The sequence below is a fragment of the Paramormyrops kingsleyae genome, chromosome 10 (genome assembly GCF_048594095.1).
Source record: "Paramormyrops kingsleyae isolate MSU_618 chromosome 10, PKINGS_0.4, whole genome shotgun sequence".
In the NCBI taxonomy this organism is placed as follows: Eukaryota; Metazoa; Chordata; class Actinopteri; order Osteoglossiformes; family Mormyridae; genus Paramormyrops; species Paramormyrops kingsleyae.
This window is the reverse complement of record NC_132806.1, coordinates 26,631,863-26,648,279: the sequence shown is the minus strand read 5'-3', so window position 1 is coordinate 26,648,279 and position 16,417 is coordinate 26,631,863. Positions and strand designations below refer to the sequence as shown.

Below are 16,417 nucleotides of genomic sequence, written 5' to 3'. Positions count from 1 at the left end.
GAAATGTTTGTGTTTCCATGTTTTATTAGTATTCCGCACATGCATAATCACCTATATTTTGCTCCATGGATACATACACGTTTGTTCTTCAGATAAAGGTACTTTACAAGCAGTCTTACCAAAAATCTATACAACGTCTCATTTAGAACACAAAATATACTTACTAAATGCAGGCCAAACAGACATCTCAGCTGTTGATGAGTAAATTCAGTAGTAAAGTTGGAAGTTGCACTGTCCCAGTTCTCACACATCCCGGCGGCACTAAAACAACGACGACGAAACGGAGATTCAGACCCCTGCCCGGCTTAAGCCTCACCGTCACTGTCCGAGACGCACAGAGAAATACATCTTAGCCGGTACTGAAATAAAGGAAAAAACGGGGCATCGAAAGTCACCGAAGTGTTAAATGGCAGCCCTGTGTACATATTTACATATAGGTTCGTGACCAGTGTACTTACATTAAATGTTAGCTGTGTGATTGCAGAAATTCTAGCTTTACAGAGCCACCGCATGTTTTTTAATTAAACCTAAAATCGATGTTTTAACATGCTGGGCATCGATGCTCCGCTAGCACACACTTAAAAAGCATTTCTTTTTTTGGTGGGAATGGATATACCGCATGCCCAATTACACAACACCGGGGTAGCGGGGCTCTTCCTCTTTTCGTTTGGTACGTAGGCAGAACGCTTTCGAGACAGTTTGTGCTTTATATTGATTAAATAATTATATTAACTAATCGTTTCCTGATGGACACACATGTACACGCACACACAGAGATTTAATCTTATCGTAGATGTACTTAGTCCTCGTCTGGCAGCTCTCCCTGCTGCTCTCATATGAGCGAATGTGAGGATTGTTCGAGCTGGATGCTTTATACATAAGCATTGCGACGATCTCAGAAGGTTTTCGGACTAATTCAGTACAGTCGATGTTTGGCTGGTTTACAAATGTGCAGGCGTGACATCGCCGACGCCTTCTCCAGATTTTTCCCCCCGGAATCGTTGTATTTGTATGTACAGGCAGCTGTAAATTAAACCGCGACTGGGGAGCTATCAAAATGGCTCGACATTGGGATGCGGAATGAGGTCACTTTAATAGGACAAAACTTCTTTGAGGAGGGTAGAGGGGCTCTCGGGAGGAGGGGGGACGTTGCCTAAATTTTGGACATGATCATGGATTCTGTGCCTTTTATTTGGCAGCTGACTTGGACTGGTCCGGCAGAACCCAGATGTTTTAACCATAAATACTGTATACAATATACACTTCAACAGCACATGGTGTCTGGTGTTAAATGGATCTTGCTCGCCCTCATATCCCCACTAGAGGGCTCCCTAATATCTCAGCTACTGCCTATTCCACCTCGTGCCTGAGACTGTATCAGTGTTGTTAGTGTGAGTGTATACACAAATGCCTTTGAGAGTGTCGGCCTGGACCCCCCCCCCCCCCCTTCTCCCCTCTGAGTTATAAGGGTGTTAACAGAGTAAGTGATAATGAGGCTATTTGAGAGCAGCTCAGGCCCGGCCTCTTCCTCCCCCTGCGGCCGCTCGTCTTCCTCAGTCGGACCATTCATTCTCGTCCAGCTCCGAGTCGTCGTCGGACTCGCTGTACTCCACGGCGATGCGGCGTGACAGGATGGTGGCCACATCGTTGCCCACCGGCTCCTTCTTGGCTTCCTGCTCACGCTGTTCCTGCACCTTCCGCAGCTGGATGCCTGGTGAAAAAATAACCAGAATCCCCTGCTTCTGCAAACTGGTAGCTGTACAGGGGGGCAGAGCTGTATGCTGTACGAATGTTTTACGTTTTGCCTGCGATTAATAACATCTAAAACTGTCCTTCTCCTCTTTATGTGAGCCAGAGACAAATCAAATTAATTGACTGCAGGCATCGAACCCGGGAAATCCCATCATGCATTGGGATGGCCATGGATCCCACCCACTCACCTCTGCGAATGGCGGCCAGCAGGTCGCTGCGGGCGTCACTCATGGGGATCAGCGGCACCTGGCCCTTCCTGGGCATTGGCTCACCAGCAGGCGGGACCACGGCGCGGGCCGGAGAGAAGGCGTGGGTTGGGGGCCCCGGTGGCGGGGGTGGGGGGGCCATGGGTGGGCCGCCAGAGGGTGGGTGGGAAGGAGATGGGACGTAGGAGGCGGGAGGTGGAGGGGGGGATGGGGTGTAGGGTCGGGACATGGCAGCCACCGCACTGGGGGGCAAGGCGGGGGGCGTCGCCGGGCTGTCGAAGGCTGTCTGGGCGGACGGGATGAGGGGCGGCGGTGGGGGAGGGGCCGGGGGCACGAAGTACTCGGGCATGGGCATCTGCTGGCTCCTGTGGAGCAGAAACACACAGACTGAAGCACAAAACGCTGGCTGTCAATCAATCGATCGATTAATCAATCAATTACTCGGCATGGACGACTGTGAATGGGCACCAACCCGTAATCCTTGACCGCTTGCGAGCGGGGGCCGTTGAGGGCAGAGTCGACAGGCGGGGCAGCGTGGGGGGGCTGCACGCGGCCCAGGGAGTTCTGCCTGCCGCTGGGGGCGGTGCCGGCCGGCCGGAAGGGGCGGTCCAGCGACTGGGTCTGGGAGGGGGCCGTCAACATTTCTCTGCCCTCCGTTACTGAGTGGGCGCCAGAGGCACCGGCCTGCTGGGCAGGATGGTTGGGGCTGGCAGGGTAGGACCGGTCACCCACATCCGAGGCCACGGACCTGGGGGGGGGCAGAATATATCACTCTGTTATGGATGCAGCAATGGCATTAGAATCAAAAGAGACATTGCAGTACGATTTAATAATAGTCAGTCAAATATACGGCTTTATGTTGTTGACTAATAATAATAATAATAATCTACAGCTTGACAGTAGAGGGCATCAGCGAGTCAGGCAGCCCAGGGGTCACCGCAGCCGGGTTGGGGACGTGCCCACCTGCTGTCGGGCGAGAGGGAGCCCTCTGAGGACATCCCGTGGTAGGGCGATGGCGTGAAGTGCGTATCCGGGCGGAGCTCCTTGTCGTACGCCATCATGTTCCACTCCTGGCGCCGGTTCCGTGCCTTCCGCACCTTCTTAACCTCGCGACTCGGGTCCTCCACTTGCTTCTGCTCCTGGAAGAGAGAGAGAGAGAGAGAGAGAGAGGTTGGGAAGGAGGGAGGAGAGACCTAATTACAAAAAAAAAAAAAGATTTTTTAGAAAATCCAAAAATAAGTGGATATTGGGTCTGTGTGGGCATCTCTTTAATGTCAGAGATATTTAGAAAAAGAAGGACGTTTACAATATTAATAACCTCCCAACCTCATTCACCATAAATGAAGCTAGCAGTCAGCTTGGGTGGGGGGGCAGACTGCAGCCCAATAACGAGAGGCTGGTTATCTTGTGGTAAAAAGAGGAGGCAGCAGAGCCTCTGAAATGGAGCTACTGGTTTACTGAACACTGCAGTGCATTCAGGGAGCTCAACACGCAAAACCCCCCACCCCCCCCCCCCCCCCGGTATGTATATTTATACTTAACACACACTCACCCTCACCTTCTGCCTCCTCTTTTCCTTCCTCTTGTCCTCAGTTGCCTGCAGCATCTTCTCCTTCCACAGATTAAAGAAGTAAGACGGATCTGTGTAGAACTTGAGGGCATCCTTCTTGTCATCCCTGCAGTGTGGGACACAGTCAGCAGGGGGCAGCAAACACACCTGGCGCTGACACGAGGGCTGTAGATTTTGGTGAGAAAAACCCACCGGTATGGGGTGAGGATGTTGAGGGGCGGGGGCTTGTCGCAGTCCTGATAGCGCTCTATGACAGGGTTCGGGATGGACGTCCTGGAAACCACTTGCTGGTCCTGAATGGTAGAGCTCTTGAAGGCCTTCCGCATGTTGATGTCCTGAAGAGACACTGTGCAAGCACACAGATGGAGACGGGCGTTGATCACACATCCATACGCACACACACTCAAACATGCAGAAGGTCGCAGACACCAAACTATAACCCGCTGGCAAGGACTTAACTGGATACCTGGAGAGCGAACATATTAATTAAACCCACAATATAAAATGCATTTTATTAGGGCTCATGCTCAAAATTAAACTTTCCATGGAACGTAAAATCAATTCCACATCCCATTTACATTGATTGAATGGTCTGTTAAACACTAAAATTACGTTTTCATTTTGCGTAGCGCAACTGGAAGGCTTTAAACACACAGAACAAGCAGCTAAACAGAGAGGAGATCATTAAATATGAAGTAAAAGCTGTGTTATGAAATTTGGATTAGTGAGCCAAGGCATCAGTGCAGATGAAGCTTTGAGTTTTCAGTCATCCCTAACATGGTCGGGGCTTTAAAACTAGTGTCCTATAGGATGATCTTGGAGGCGGGGCCAAATGCAGTGATTTGCTGACCAGGAACAGCTGTAATCTTGCCTTTCATTGGGGAGAATTAAATCATAGTTGCACTGGCTTTAAGGGGGCACCTTAAGCACTCCCTGTAGATGCATGGTACAGTTCACCAGCCCCCCCCCCCTTTCTGAGTTACTATTTGCTAACCCACCCACATATTTCCATCCCCCATTTATGGTGCTGTCTGTGGTACAGACCCACCCACCGCCTCCCGAATAAAGGCTATTTTTACCTCAGTGAAACTGTCGCACAATTCACTAGGTTGATAGAAACTCATCCACGGTTACAAGCTTCTCTCTCTATCTTACATAACCAGGGCAAATTCATTCTTGCAATAATCACTAATTTGTTACTTGATGCTATTATCCAAATTTAGAAGTTTAACTCATTTACACAGATATACATTTTATAGAATCGTTGATCTATCTTCTTTAAGGGTGCAATAAACAGTTGCCTTCCGGATAACAAACTGACCGTGTTCAAAATACGAATGCCGTAAATACGTCTGGCACGGTACCTTTCACTCCAGTCAATGCCCCTACATTGTAGACCACAACCCCCCAACAAAACTGGCCCCACCCACCTTCCTCCACAGTGGAGTCCAGCTGTGTGACTTTCACAGCCAGGAGATCCACTCTTTCCTGCAGACTGTTCATCCGCATGTAGAAGCTGTTGGCTTCATTGAACAATTCCCCAAATATGTCTTCCGCATGCCTGCCTGCAACACAGACAGGGAAAGAGACGTATTACTCACTGCACGTTTCTCTCACTGGTGCAGCTCCTACAAGGCGGGTACATGGATGGAACTCCAGCATTGCAGGGCTAGACCTATTGGGTTCCTCATCCCATGACCATATAGGGTTGGAGCAGGAATTCTAGTCGATAACTTGTAGGCTGGCATCCTACGTATGAATGTGCGTAAGTGGATAGCCGCACTTCAGTCCTCCTGCCAGAAGGTGGCAGACTCACTCAGGCTGCCGAGCTGCTTGATGATTGCTGCCAGCGTGCTGTTGGTGACACACTCAAGTTCACTGGTTACGCCCTCTGGCAGAGCGCCCCGGCACAAGTGCCGCGGCTCGATGCTCCTCTTCACCAGAGGCATAGCTGCTTCTGTTCTCCGCTCTCACCTGGTGTTGCAAACGTGAGGAAAGAAACAGTTATGTCAAATGACGTCACAGCTGTGGGGACACAGGTAATATCCCGTGTATCTGTTTAGTATCCTAATAAATAACCGAAAATGTCAAATTTTAGGGGTTCTGGATGTTTAAGTTAGTAGTTGTGGCTGGTTAAGCCTCATTCAGTAATTCAGTTGCATGTGATCTTAGGGAAAGACATGTTTAATAGTAATGAAGTTAAACTTTACCAGACACACCGTGGACAGACAGACACAAAGCTGGATTTGTGTCCATGATGCTTACCTGATTTTTAGAAAATTTGACAGATTTTTAAAAATAATTTTTAATATAGCAGAAATTTTCTCTGGAAATTGAGTGTTTCATTACAGGCCAGTGATTAATATCTGATATCGCTGTGTTGATTATTAATACTATTAATATTCCGCCACAATTACTAAAAGCGCTCTTTAGCGATGTACTGCCAAAGTCAGGAAACACACATTCCTGCCACTATGCTAATGTACCAAAGTGGTTGTGTTGAATCGATCTAGAGTAGGCAGAAATCTCCTCAAAAGTCATCAACCCAACCACATTCTGCATGGTGTCGTCTGCAGCTCTGTTCACACAGCTGAGACCGGACAGTCGAAAAGGAAGTTTCTACATCCCACAGTATGGATGCCATCTTGATTTTACCGATATGCCATTTTGTTAAAGTCGTAAAGAGAAACATGCCTCATAAAACATATATGGTTACCGTCGATAAGCGTGTAAACCTCATGAGCCCTTGATGCACCGCAGCTCGCCCAGCAGGAGGGGGTGGGGGGGGGGTGAATCCTGTGACCTCATTCAGCTCCTGCTTGATTGGCCACCAGCCAGATGCTAACCGATACATTTTATTTTTCCTTCCTTTGCGTTTGACATTCGACAGCTGCACCGTTAGCATTCGCTAAACTGCTTGCTCTCCTCTTTCGGTGGGTAAAAAAAAAAGAAGCTAAATCCAATTCATGCCAGTGAGGCGGCTTTGAGGCCAAGATGGAACATCTGGGGTCCCAACACAAAAGCAGATGTTCGAAGAGACATGATGACTGGGAAAGATGGTGGGAATGATCAGAAAGGTGCACAAACCACGGCCAGGAAACGCATCACCCCCCAGCAAGAGGAACATGACTGAACCTCTCTATCATCCCAATAACTTAACAGCAGGAGACTTCCGAATATAATTAAGATCATATTCCAAACGCATATTAAGAGGAAAACACAGACCTGTGGTAAACTACACAGGCGGTGCAGGCGAACAATGTTTATACCGCCCTGGCAAATCCAGTGGCTAATTATGCTAAGTGCGATTATGCCGCCATGAATAATGCATAAGTGGAGGACGAGAGCGTGGGAGAGGCGGCAGGAATGCACAGCAGCATCGTCTCTGCAGAATTCCAGGGATCTGGCCCAAGTAAAAAAGACAATGCCTAGCAACCAGGGGGGGGGGGGGGGGGAATGGGAGGGACACAGATGTCAGCGGAAAGCTAAGCCTGGTGTCATGAATTGTGTGTAGGCATGCGTGTGTGTGGGTCAGATATACATTACATTGTGGGGACCAAATGTACCCACAATGTGATAAAAACCTGTTATTTTGACATTTTGGGGACAGTCTTTTGATCCCCATAAGGGGAAACTTGATTTTGTAAAAATCTGTCAATGCAATAAAAAAAAACTAAATATGACAAAAGTCTTGTATTTGGGTTGGTTACTTATGGTTAAGGTTAGGGTTAGGGTTAGGGTTAGGTTAGGGTTAGGGTGGGGGTTAAGGTCAGGATTGTAGGGATTAGGGTTTTGCCCATAGAAATGAATGGACTTGGTCTATCCCCACAAAGATATGAATACAGGTCTGTGTACGTGTGTGTGTGTGTTGTATTTTTAAGGATTCTAGTTTGTCAGAATGTATGAGAGAACTGATGTGTGTGTCAGGGTGTGATGGGTGTATGCGCATATTGGTGCGTAACTGATAACTATGGAATACGAGGGTGTGTGTAAGGAATGAATGAATGAATGAATGAATGATTAACTGTGTGTGCAAGACTGTGAATGAGTCTCTGCATGTGTCTCTGATTAGAAGTGACACACCGATCTGGAGGCGCACATCTGCTAATTGCAGACTAACAGATTACAGACAGAAACATTCTGTGCTCATCTTGTATCTACATGACTCCAAAGAACATTTACTAAAGGAGTAGAGAGCGGGGCCTCATTGCAGCATCCATCATCAGTACAGCTACTAAGGGAGTAGGGAGCAAGGCCTCATCTGTACAGCTACTAAGGGAGTAGGGAGCAAGGCTTCATCAGTACAGCTACTAAGGGAGTAGGGAGCAAGGCCTCATCAGTACAGCTACTAAGGGAGTAGGGAGCAAGGCCTCATCTGTACAGCTACTAAGGGAGCAGGGAGCAAGGCCTCATCTGTACAGCTACTAAGGGAGTAGGGAGCAAGGCCTCATCAGTACAGCTACTAAGGGAGTAGGGAGCAAGGCCTCATCAGTACAGCTACTAAGGGAGTAGGGAGCAAGGCCTCACTCCCTTGCACACTTGCCATCTCCACTCTGAAAGACAGCAGCCTCTTTATCCTTACACTTGTTGAAGGGAGGGAGTACAAAATGATTCGGAACAAATCCTTGGCCCAAAAAACACCACGCAGTCTGACACCCAGACCCCGATTAAGCCCCCTCCCAGCCCCCCACCCAGCGGGGTTGTAATCCACCTATAGCTGCCCACCGCTCGTGCCCGAAACAGGCCGTCTCTCACCAGCTGTTTGGCGGCTTTGGCTGCACGGGGGAGGGTAGCACAATGGGGTCGCGGCAAGAAAACAAGGGCAGGGGCAGCTGTGAGCCGACAGCAGGCCATCACATGCTCGGCTGCCCAAGAACACCATCCTATTAGGGGCTGGCATGACATCTCCGGCCACCCTTACGGACTGGCTGTCATGGACGGACACAGTGTGACCTCACAGGTCCCTTTTTTCTTGATTCTGGATGAGTCAGAAGCTTCACCCCCTTTTTTTAACCCACGGTGTCACCTCATTCCTGCTACGCAACCCGGATGTCTCCACCCCGAAGGGCTCCGAAAACAGCTTATCGCAGGGAAGATAATTAAACGGCAGTGGAGTATGATTGCTCATTCATTTGCAAATCTTAAATCCGTCTTATGCAAAAAGGCCCGGAATGGAGAGCGCAGAATGAGTGTCACTACCCAGGCGCGAAGAAAGTGTTGCCATGGTTTCCCTTCAGACGTGTCCCTGGGAGGCAGACAGCAGAGGAGCCGCATGCCTGAGCAGAAACACAAAGACCGGAACGGCCGACTGACACCACAACCAGCCCGAGCGAGCCCCTTTCGGGGAGTTTTCTGACACGGAGCTCAAGGAAAATGACAAACATACAAATGGGCTGTGGCACCGGAGACGTGTGAGTATTCAGTGTTTGTGTAACAGAACATGGTATGTGCAGCATCATCGTCCAGGAGGAGAGAAAAACCCATCTCCCCATGCCAGCAGAAATGCTGACCTCGCTATTCGCTAACACGTACGCGCTAACAACGTTTTTTTGCTAGCACGCATATGCTAACTATGCTAGCATGCATTTGCTAACGGTGCTCTGTGCCAGCGGTAGCTTGCTAATGGTGTCGTCGGCTAGCACGCGAGCGCTAACGATGCTATCCATTAGCATCTACTGGCTAACTGTGCTAAGTTTTAATAGGGCATGAACAAATGAAGCCTGATCCCAAGGATTTTTTTACAATTAATTATGGTTTTCACACTTCTTTAGCTTTACCACACAGAGCTATACAGAAAAAAACCCTTTCTAGGCACAAAAAAATCACATCGGTCCACAAATATAAGTCTGTGACATTTTTAATGTCTGCCCCTGTGATCCTGTACCCAGTCCCAGACACATCTTACGTAAGGATGCATCCACCCACCCCCCATCAAAACAATTCAATGTGTTGACCATCTGCAATCAGCCAGCCCACAGCTCCATGATGGCTGACTCCCACACATGCATGGGGGGTGGGGCCAGGTTCCATTAGGTCACATGGCCATGAGGCTGATCGCCATGGAAATGCCCTGATCCACTTCATGGCCTAATTCAAGCAAGCAAGCAACAAATAAACAAATGGGAAACTAAATTAAATTCTAGACATCTAAAAGCTAAACAATTCTACTAAGAACAACGATAACGGGGTGTCATTTTATTACAATTACACAATTACACAGTATTATCTGAAGCAATGCACAAAACCTTCCAAAGGGGAAACCCCCCCCCCATCAGCAAAATCTATCAAAGGGGATCCCCATGAACTGGCAAAATATACCATCACTACTTAGGGTAGCTGTCACTGTGAAGAAGGTCAGACGCTACTGATCTGAAGCAAACTAGAGAAGCCAGGCCTTTGTAAGTAACCACTGCAAACCATCAAATCCCCCCAGACTTGGACAAATCAACCTCCGCAATCACTAGTTTACTAGCAGCTCCTCTCCAGCTGAAACTGCAGGAAAGACGTGTGCAGTGTGACACAGCCCGGGTAATACAGGCCACCGTGTTGCTTTTTAAAGGCACACGTTCGCTATAATTAGGCTGCTAACAGCAAACCAAAGACAGGACATGTCTGTGCAAGGTGACGGGCCAGCGGCAGGCCGCTCTGCCACCGAGTCATAACCGGGCACCCGGACGGGGGATTCAGCAGGCTGGACAGCCTCATGAGAAGACATGGGCACTGGCTTAAGTTCAATCCGTGGGGTGGCCGTAAAGGAAAGAGGCCTGGCTCTTTCAGATGGAGTTAGCCAAAATATGCAAGGTATCCTTTAAGAAATGCACAGACAGGAAAGGAGAGCAGGCAGGTGCTCACTTTGATCCATCTCCAGGTCCTGAATTACAGCGTAGGGTGACTGTCCGCATTTCACTCGTGAACGTAGATCCCACAACGATAATGGTTACATAACTATTTCTCCAAGGCTTTCCAGCGGAAGACCTACTGTGGGCTCCCACTAGCCACATCCGCCCTGCCAGAAACCTTATTTCAGCTTAATAAACAAGCAGAGGGAATATCATCAATTATAGTATGTTTTTAGAGGGTTTTTTTTTAACCCAGACAAGGTTATTCATGCAAATCCTCCCCTATCCCCATAAATGGTTACCCCCAGGACTACCATTTCCAGAGTTCTCATAGAAGGGCACTCACACTGTCGTTAAAAAGCAGGGAGAAGTCTCAAAAAAAAAAAGAAAAACAGAAAAACCCACTGAGGTCCTATGACAATGCTGCTGTGGTCTGAGATCAGAGAATGAAGTATCTCTGAAGCTTTAAGGGAAGTGATGTCATTCTGGAAGTGATGTCATTCTTTGAAACCACATCTCACATCAGAGCTGTGTTCGTTTCTCTCTAATGAAGAACACAAAATCTACATGTTGTGATGTCAGGGACCAACTGCTGTTTGCCTGCATCCCAGCCACAATGGAGAGACATTTTTTGGTTAAGTTCCTTTCGGTTAAGATTCCAGAAAATGTTCTGCTATACTTCACAGTTTAGCAATACAGAAAATTATTAAAATAGAAAAGTATATGAAATTTTAATCTAAGCTTTGACGACTCTAAGCAACACTAAGTCATATTTCTATGCACCCACGGGCATCCCATGAAAATGTCTCTGCTGACATAACCTTAATCCATTATTTTCATTTTTATTATTATTACTATTATTAAAACTACGATTGCCCCAGTTGCATAACTGCCAATGTTACGATTCACAATTTACAATGATGATCATCATTTTACAAAAAGGTGGTAATTTGGGTTAAGAGCCGCGCTTAAGGTCCAAGAGCGAGGGCCCATCACAGGAGCTAAATATGCTGCTGAAGGGTCGGCTCCGATTGTTTGCCCACCACACCATCTGCCGTACATCCTGGTTTGGCCTGGCCACGGTAAATTGTGTGGTCAACTGTGATGAGAGCCATAGTCAACAGGGCATGCTTCACTCATTTCAGAAGGGCTTTATTTTACAGTGTGACTTTCTTATACGACCGGGTGGTACCTCTGCCTTCACCTGTGTGGATTTTGGCCATAGCTGTGCCATTAAGGGGTGGTTTAGGAGAAGATCACCTTATGGAAGACCTCGGAGCTGCATCTCAGCTTTAGTATTTCAGTGAAGTTCTTGTTAAGTAATGCCCTCGTTCATTAATATTTAAGCCCTCATGCATATTTATGCGTGAATTATTTTCAATTACTGAACACTATCCAAAGACTCATTGATGATAATATTAAGGAACACTGAAGGTTATGTATGTGAATAATGAAAGAGTGCTTTCATCAACATAGTCAAAGCAATCATTTCTTTCCACGTTATTTTCTCATATTCGGATAGGAAAATGAAAGTGTTGCTCTAGAACAAGCCTACAATCATGTCGACTCGCATATTGCAAATATCGCCGTACTTGTTGAAAGCTCGGTTATCATCCACTGATGCTCATCGGTCAATACAGCTGTTCATTCTGGATCTTCACTCTCGTTTCAATGTGCTCCACTTAATAAAGGAAACATTGCACAGCGTTTTAAGCAACCCGATTATCAACCTATCCATAGGCCTCCGAAATTTCCCTCACCGAGGAAGGGCGATGGGGGAAAAAATCTTATACACCCAATACAGGAATAACGGGATTTGTACAAGCCGCACGGCATGATTCGTTTCTCCATAATCTCTACGAAAGGAATCTCGAAATTAACAAGGATCTGGTTTCATTTCACGTAAAAACCGATAAAAGCAAAGATTACTGCGTTTTACGCAGCTATTCTGACCACTCCAACCGCCAATACTACTATCACACGGCAAAACGCAAAACAAAGACACCTAAATATATAGAGTAGTAGGCAATTTAATCACCGCCGATTACATGTGTTAAAACAGAACACTGGCTAATATCTACATTAATACAGCATTTTATAGCTTTGCGTTGTAATGTGGCTCCCTTGCGCAGCACGCCGTCCATTGCAGCCCGCGTATCGCATCCTGCTATAAGGGATCAGGGTGGACTCGATCGGAATACGTGTTTTAGCACCATTGTACGAACATCGCACGGATCCACATAAGAGTCCTTCCCAAAACCCGTCTCGCGCACAATGACAATAAGCCTTCCGGCGTGATGCTCCACAGACAGCCAGCGGACAATAAAATCCGATCGAAATGAGACTGACGCTGCAAACGGCTGCAGGTTTCACACGCACGGCGTAATGCGCGCATCCCCTGCGAAATGCATGAAGCAAGCGAGCTTCGGGGCTGGGTAAACTCCGGATGGATGAGAAAGAAATCAAAAACACCCTCGGTTTACCTGTTGGTGGTCGGCGTTTTTTTTCTCGTCCTATATTGATTTTGAAAATTCTCCTCTCTCGCTCTTCAGATTTCGGTTTCAACAGCGACACATGAGAAATCCGGCGCCGGAGATACGCAGAGGAGTGATTTTTGCATCACCAGCTAGCAGGAATGGAGGGCACTCCAGAAATGTGGGACCCCTTCTTTCTGCATGTGTGTTTCCCTGACAGCGTCGCCTTTTCAGGGAGCGATCTGCAGCACAGAGACCATCGCGCATGCGCGCCCGGCGCCCACCTACCCACCCGGCCGGCGGAGCGCGGAGATCCACACACGCATGTACGCTCCGGTCACACATGGGGCCGAGGCGGATTCGTCACACGTTCGACCGCATCTCGAAAGGGAATAATAAGAGGCACCCCAGTATTGAGGCGACTACGTTATCTGAGGATCTCCTAATTAATGCTGGAATTATCGTTATGATTTTGTATTCTTTATTCTATAGGCGACACAAAAGACCAAGACGATGCAATCAATAGCATCTATTCTACACTGAAATTTATTTTTTTAATCAGACGAAGCAAAAACAATGACTTTTTGTTTAAAGCGCTCGTTTACTAACAGATTAATGTTGACCCCAATGCAAATTTAATTATACAACGACAGTCAAATAATACATCACGGAGGACGCGGTGACAACATGTATCCCACATCCGCACCGAAACCAAGATTTTTGTGATTGTCAGTTGTTTAAAACAACGAGGATGTTAATTAAACGCATTCTATAATTTCCTTTCAATTGTTTTTATTATTCCTAATTTAATAGCGAATTCCATCCATCCTACAACGACTTGGTGGGTGGTGGTATAGGGGGTGGAGGACTGGAGCTAATTCCGGGTAGAATATGGCATAAGGCGGTACACTTTGGAAGGGATGCCAGTCCAGTGAAGGGCACACATGTGCACGCTCACACGCAGTCACGAGCTATGGGCAAAGTTGCTAAATATCCCACTGGAGTGTGTTCGGACTCTAGGGGGATGCAGGAGTAACAGAAAGAAAACTGTCTAACACAGGGAAGACACGCGAGCTCCTCAAACACAGAGTGAGACAACAGTGCTGTCCTAAATAACAAACATCTAAACACAAAATTAAAAATAATCCAGGAAATAGGTCCATGCCTCATTTTCTTTCTCTTCAAGTGTAAGTGGCCTAAAGTTGGGGGTTTAGTTATTTGTTAATCCAAAGCTACCTTGAAGTTAAACTAGAACCGGGCATTCATCTGTCCCATGCGATGACTGTCCGCTTTTTTATATAACGACATGATTTGAGCATCATGATGCGGTGTTGGAGCGGAAAGCGAGGTCGCAGCCAAGTTCCCGTCAATCTAGAGATGACTAATAAATATCAGTCGCATCTCTTCATTATGTGATTATTTCATATTTCACCCTCTGTACTTTACCTGTCTCCTTGGCACATTCTTACACCATCATCCTACTTCAATATTCACAAGAGGAAACATTAACTTTGTAATATTATGCACCTGTCCCATAATTCCTCGCACCCATGGTCTGACACTTTGACTAATCTCTCACCTGGCCTTTGCTGCAACTGTCCTCTCTCTCTCTTTCTCTCTCTCTCTCTCGGCGGTAGTGCTTGTAACTGATTGAGGATATGGATTCACCATAAACCTAAATCTCATTCTTTATCTGGTGCCTTTACTGGTTACCAGTGAGTTCTTTACAGTTGGCTGGAGTATCTGTAAAATGGGTTGAGCACCCCCGCACCGTTACCGGCTCCTCTGTCCAGCGCTGCGTGGTTGCTTGCGTGCTGCTCAACTCTGCGTATGGTAGCACGGGTACTCTGATAATTTTTTTCTACCAAGCTGGTCATTCTTTTAACCAGGAGAGTTCCCAGATCGATCGCGAACCTATGATGGGGACTTACAGCTTGATGCTTTGTATTACAGTTAAAATGCTCTTTCACCACTAGGTGGCAGCGCAGTCCTGCAGCTAGCAGGGATTGGCTGTCAATTTGATTAAATTCCATGCCTGTCCACTTCTTTTTAACCTAAATTTTTAGCAAGGGTAAAGTCAGGGATGATAACAGGGATACTGATTTACCAACAGGGCTGTAACATATTCTGGCGTCTGTTTTCCTCAGATATAATTAATTTTCCACCTACTAATAATGTGAATATGTTGTATTTGATATGACACGTTGATTTAAGGAAGGTCAACAGGACAATTGTTTGGACAAGGAAATTACTGCTCTAAATAAATGCTACAGTGTAAGAACCCAGAGTAGAGATGTTGGCTCTATTTTTGCTAGTTGATTTATTATTAATGTTACTGCCTGATTCGGCTTCCTGGATGTACTCGGGTTATTCCAACAAGCCAGTGAGATAAGAAAATCACAAATGTGATGCACATGCATGCGGTCATACATTCTTGCACACATTTTTTCACACACACACACACACACACACAGACATACACCAGTCGCTGGTGTACCGAGCGCGTGGTGCTGTCTGTGGTTCTGAAGTCATCGTTTTACTATTCAAATGGTGCATTCGAGACAACAACTAAGGTTCCAGATACAATGACAAATAACAGATCGTGCAGCACCACAGTATCACACCAATGATACCCAAGGGTGGACAAGAACATATAAATAGTGTCTGGAATCATGAAATCTAAGCAGGTTCTACGTCACAGCTCATAGTTGTGAGTTCAAATCTAACTTCAGCACTGTGCAGGTGTTCTGCATTTCATATGAATTTTTGACTGCAAATTATACCTTTTCTGAGTTTGTGTGTGTGTGTGTGTGTGTGTGTGTGTGTATGTCAGCACCCAGCAGTCTTATCTCCATGTTCTGCCCTGTTTTTTTGTCCTGGATCACTGCAAACCTCTATTATGTAAACCAGTGTTTCCCAACTCGGGTCTCAGGGACCCACACATGGTCCACGTTTTTGATCCCTCTCAACTTCCTCCTGGGAACTGGAAGGGAGCAAAAACATGAACTGTCTGCGGGTCCTAGAGGCTGGATTGGGAAACATTGATGTAAACAGTTACCAATGGCAGGAAGGTCGCAGAAATGTCCATTGGTTTTCCTGCATTGCATTTAATAAACCATAACACACACACACACATACAGTCAGGTAAACATATTTTTATGGGGGCCGCTCATTCTTTTCTATGGGAAAAATGCTAACGCTAACTATGACAACATTACCTACCCTGCCCTAACCATAAGTAACAAAAGAAAATACAAGAGTTTTTGCATTGCAGTCAAATTTTTTGTTAAATTGAGTTTTCCCTTATGGGGACCAGGAAACTAAATAAATGCTACAGTGTAAGAACCCAAAGTAGAGATGTTAGCTCTGGTCCCCATAAGGGAAAAAAAACGGGTATTCATCATGTTGTGGGGACATTGTGTCCCCATAAGGTAATGTATACCTGCTTGCACACACACACACACACACACACACACACACACACACACAATCATTATCACAGCTGACAGACAGAGACAAGAGCAACTGGCAGGGAGGCCATGCTAACCAGGAAAAAATTCTCGCCACACGTTGTAA

General features: G+C 46.7%; 1 protein-coding gene across 2 annotated transcripts; it reads right to left on the bottom strand.

The window, feature by feature from the left end:
* Window positions 1–6: 6 nt before the first annotated feature.
* Window positions 7–13,171, bottom strand: LOC111836398 (actin-binding protein WASF3-like). Of its 2 annotated transcripts, none has more exons than XM_023797635.2 (9): window positions 12,851–13,171; window positions 5,345–5,502; window positions 4,959–5,093; window positions 3,721–3,874; window positions 3,517–3,634; window positions 2,922–3,097; window positions 2,431–2,706; window positions 1,941–2,323; window positions 7–1,711 (listed from the first exon to the last, which is right to left on the bottom strand). In XM_023797635.2, the coding sequence occupies exons 2-9, from the start codon at window positions 5,475–5,477 to the stop codon at window positions 1,554–1,556; spliced, it is 1,533 nt and encodes a 510-aa protein (XP_023653403.1). In that variant the 5' UTR covers window positions 5,478–5,502; window positions 12,851–13,171; the 3' UTR covers window positions 7–1,553. The 2 variants fall into 2 exon arrangements, with proteins under 2 accessions (XP_023653403.1, XP_023653402.1); XM_023797634.2 differs by having other exon boundaries at window positions 3,511–3,634; window positions 12,851–13,169.
* Between the last annotated feature and the right edge of the window lie 3,246 nt (window positions 13,172–16,417).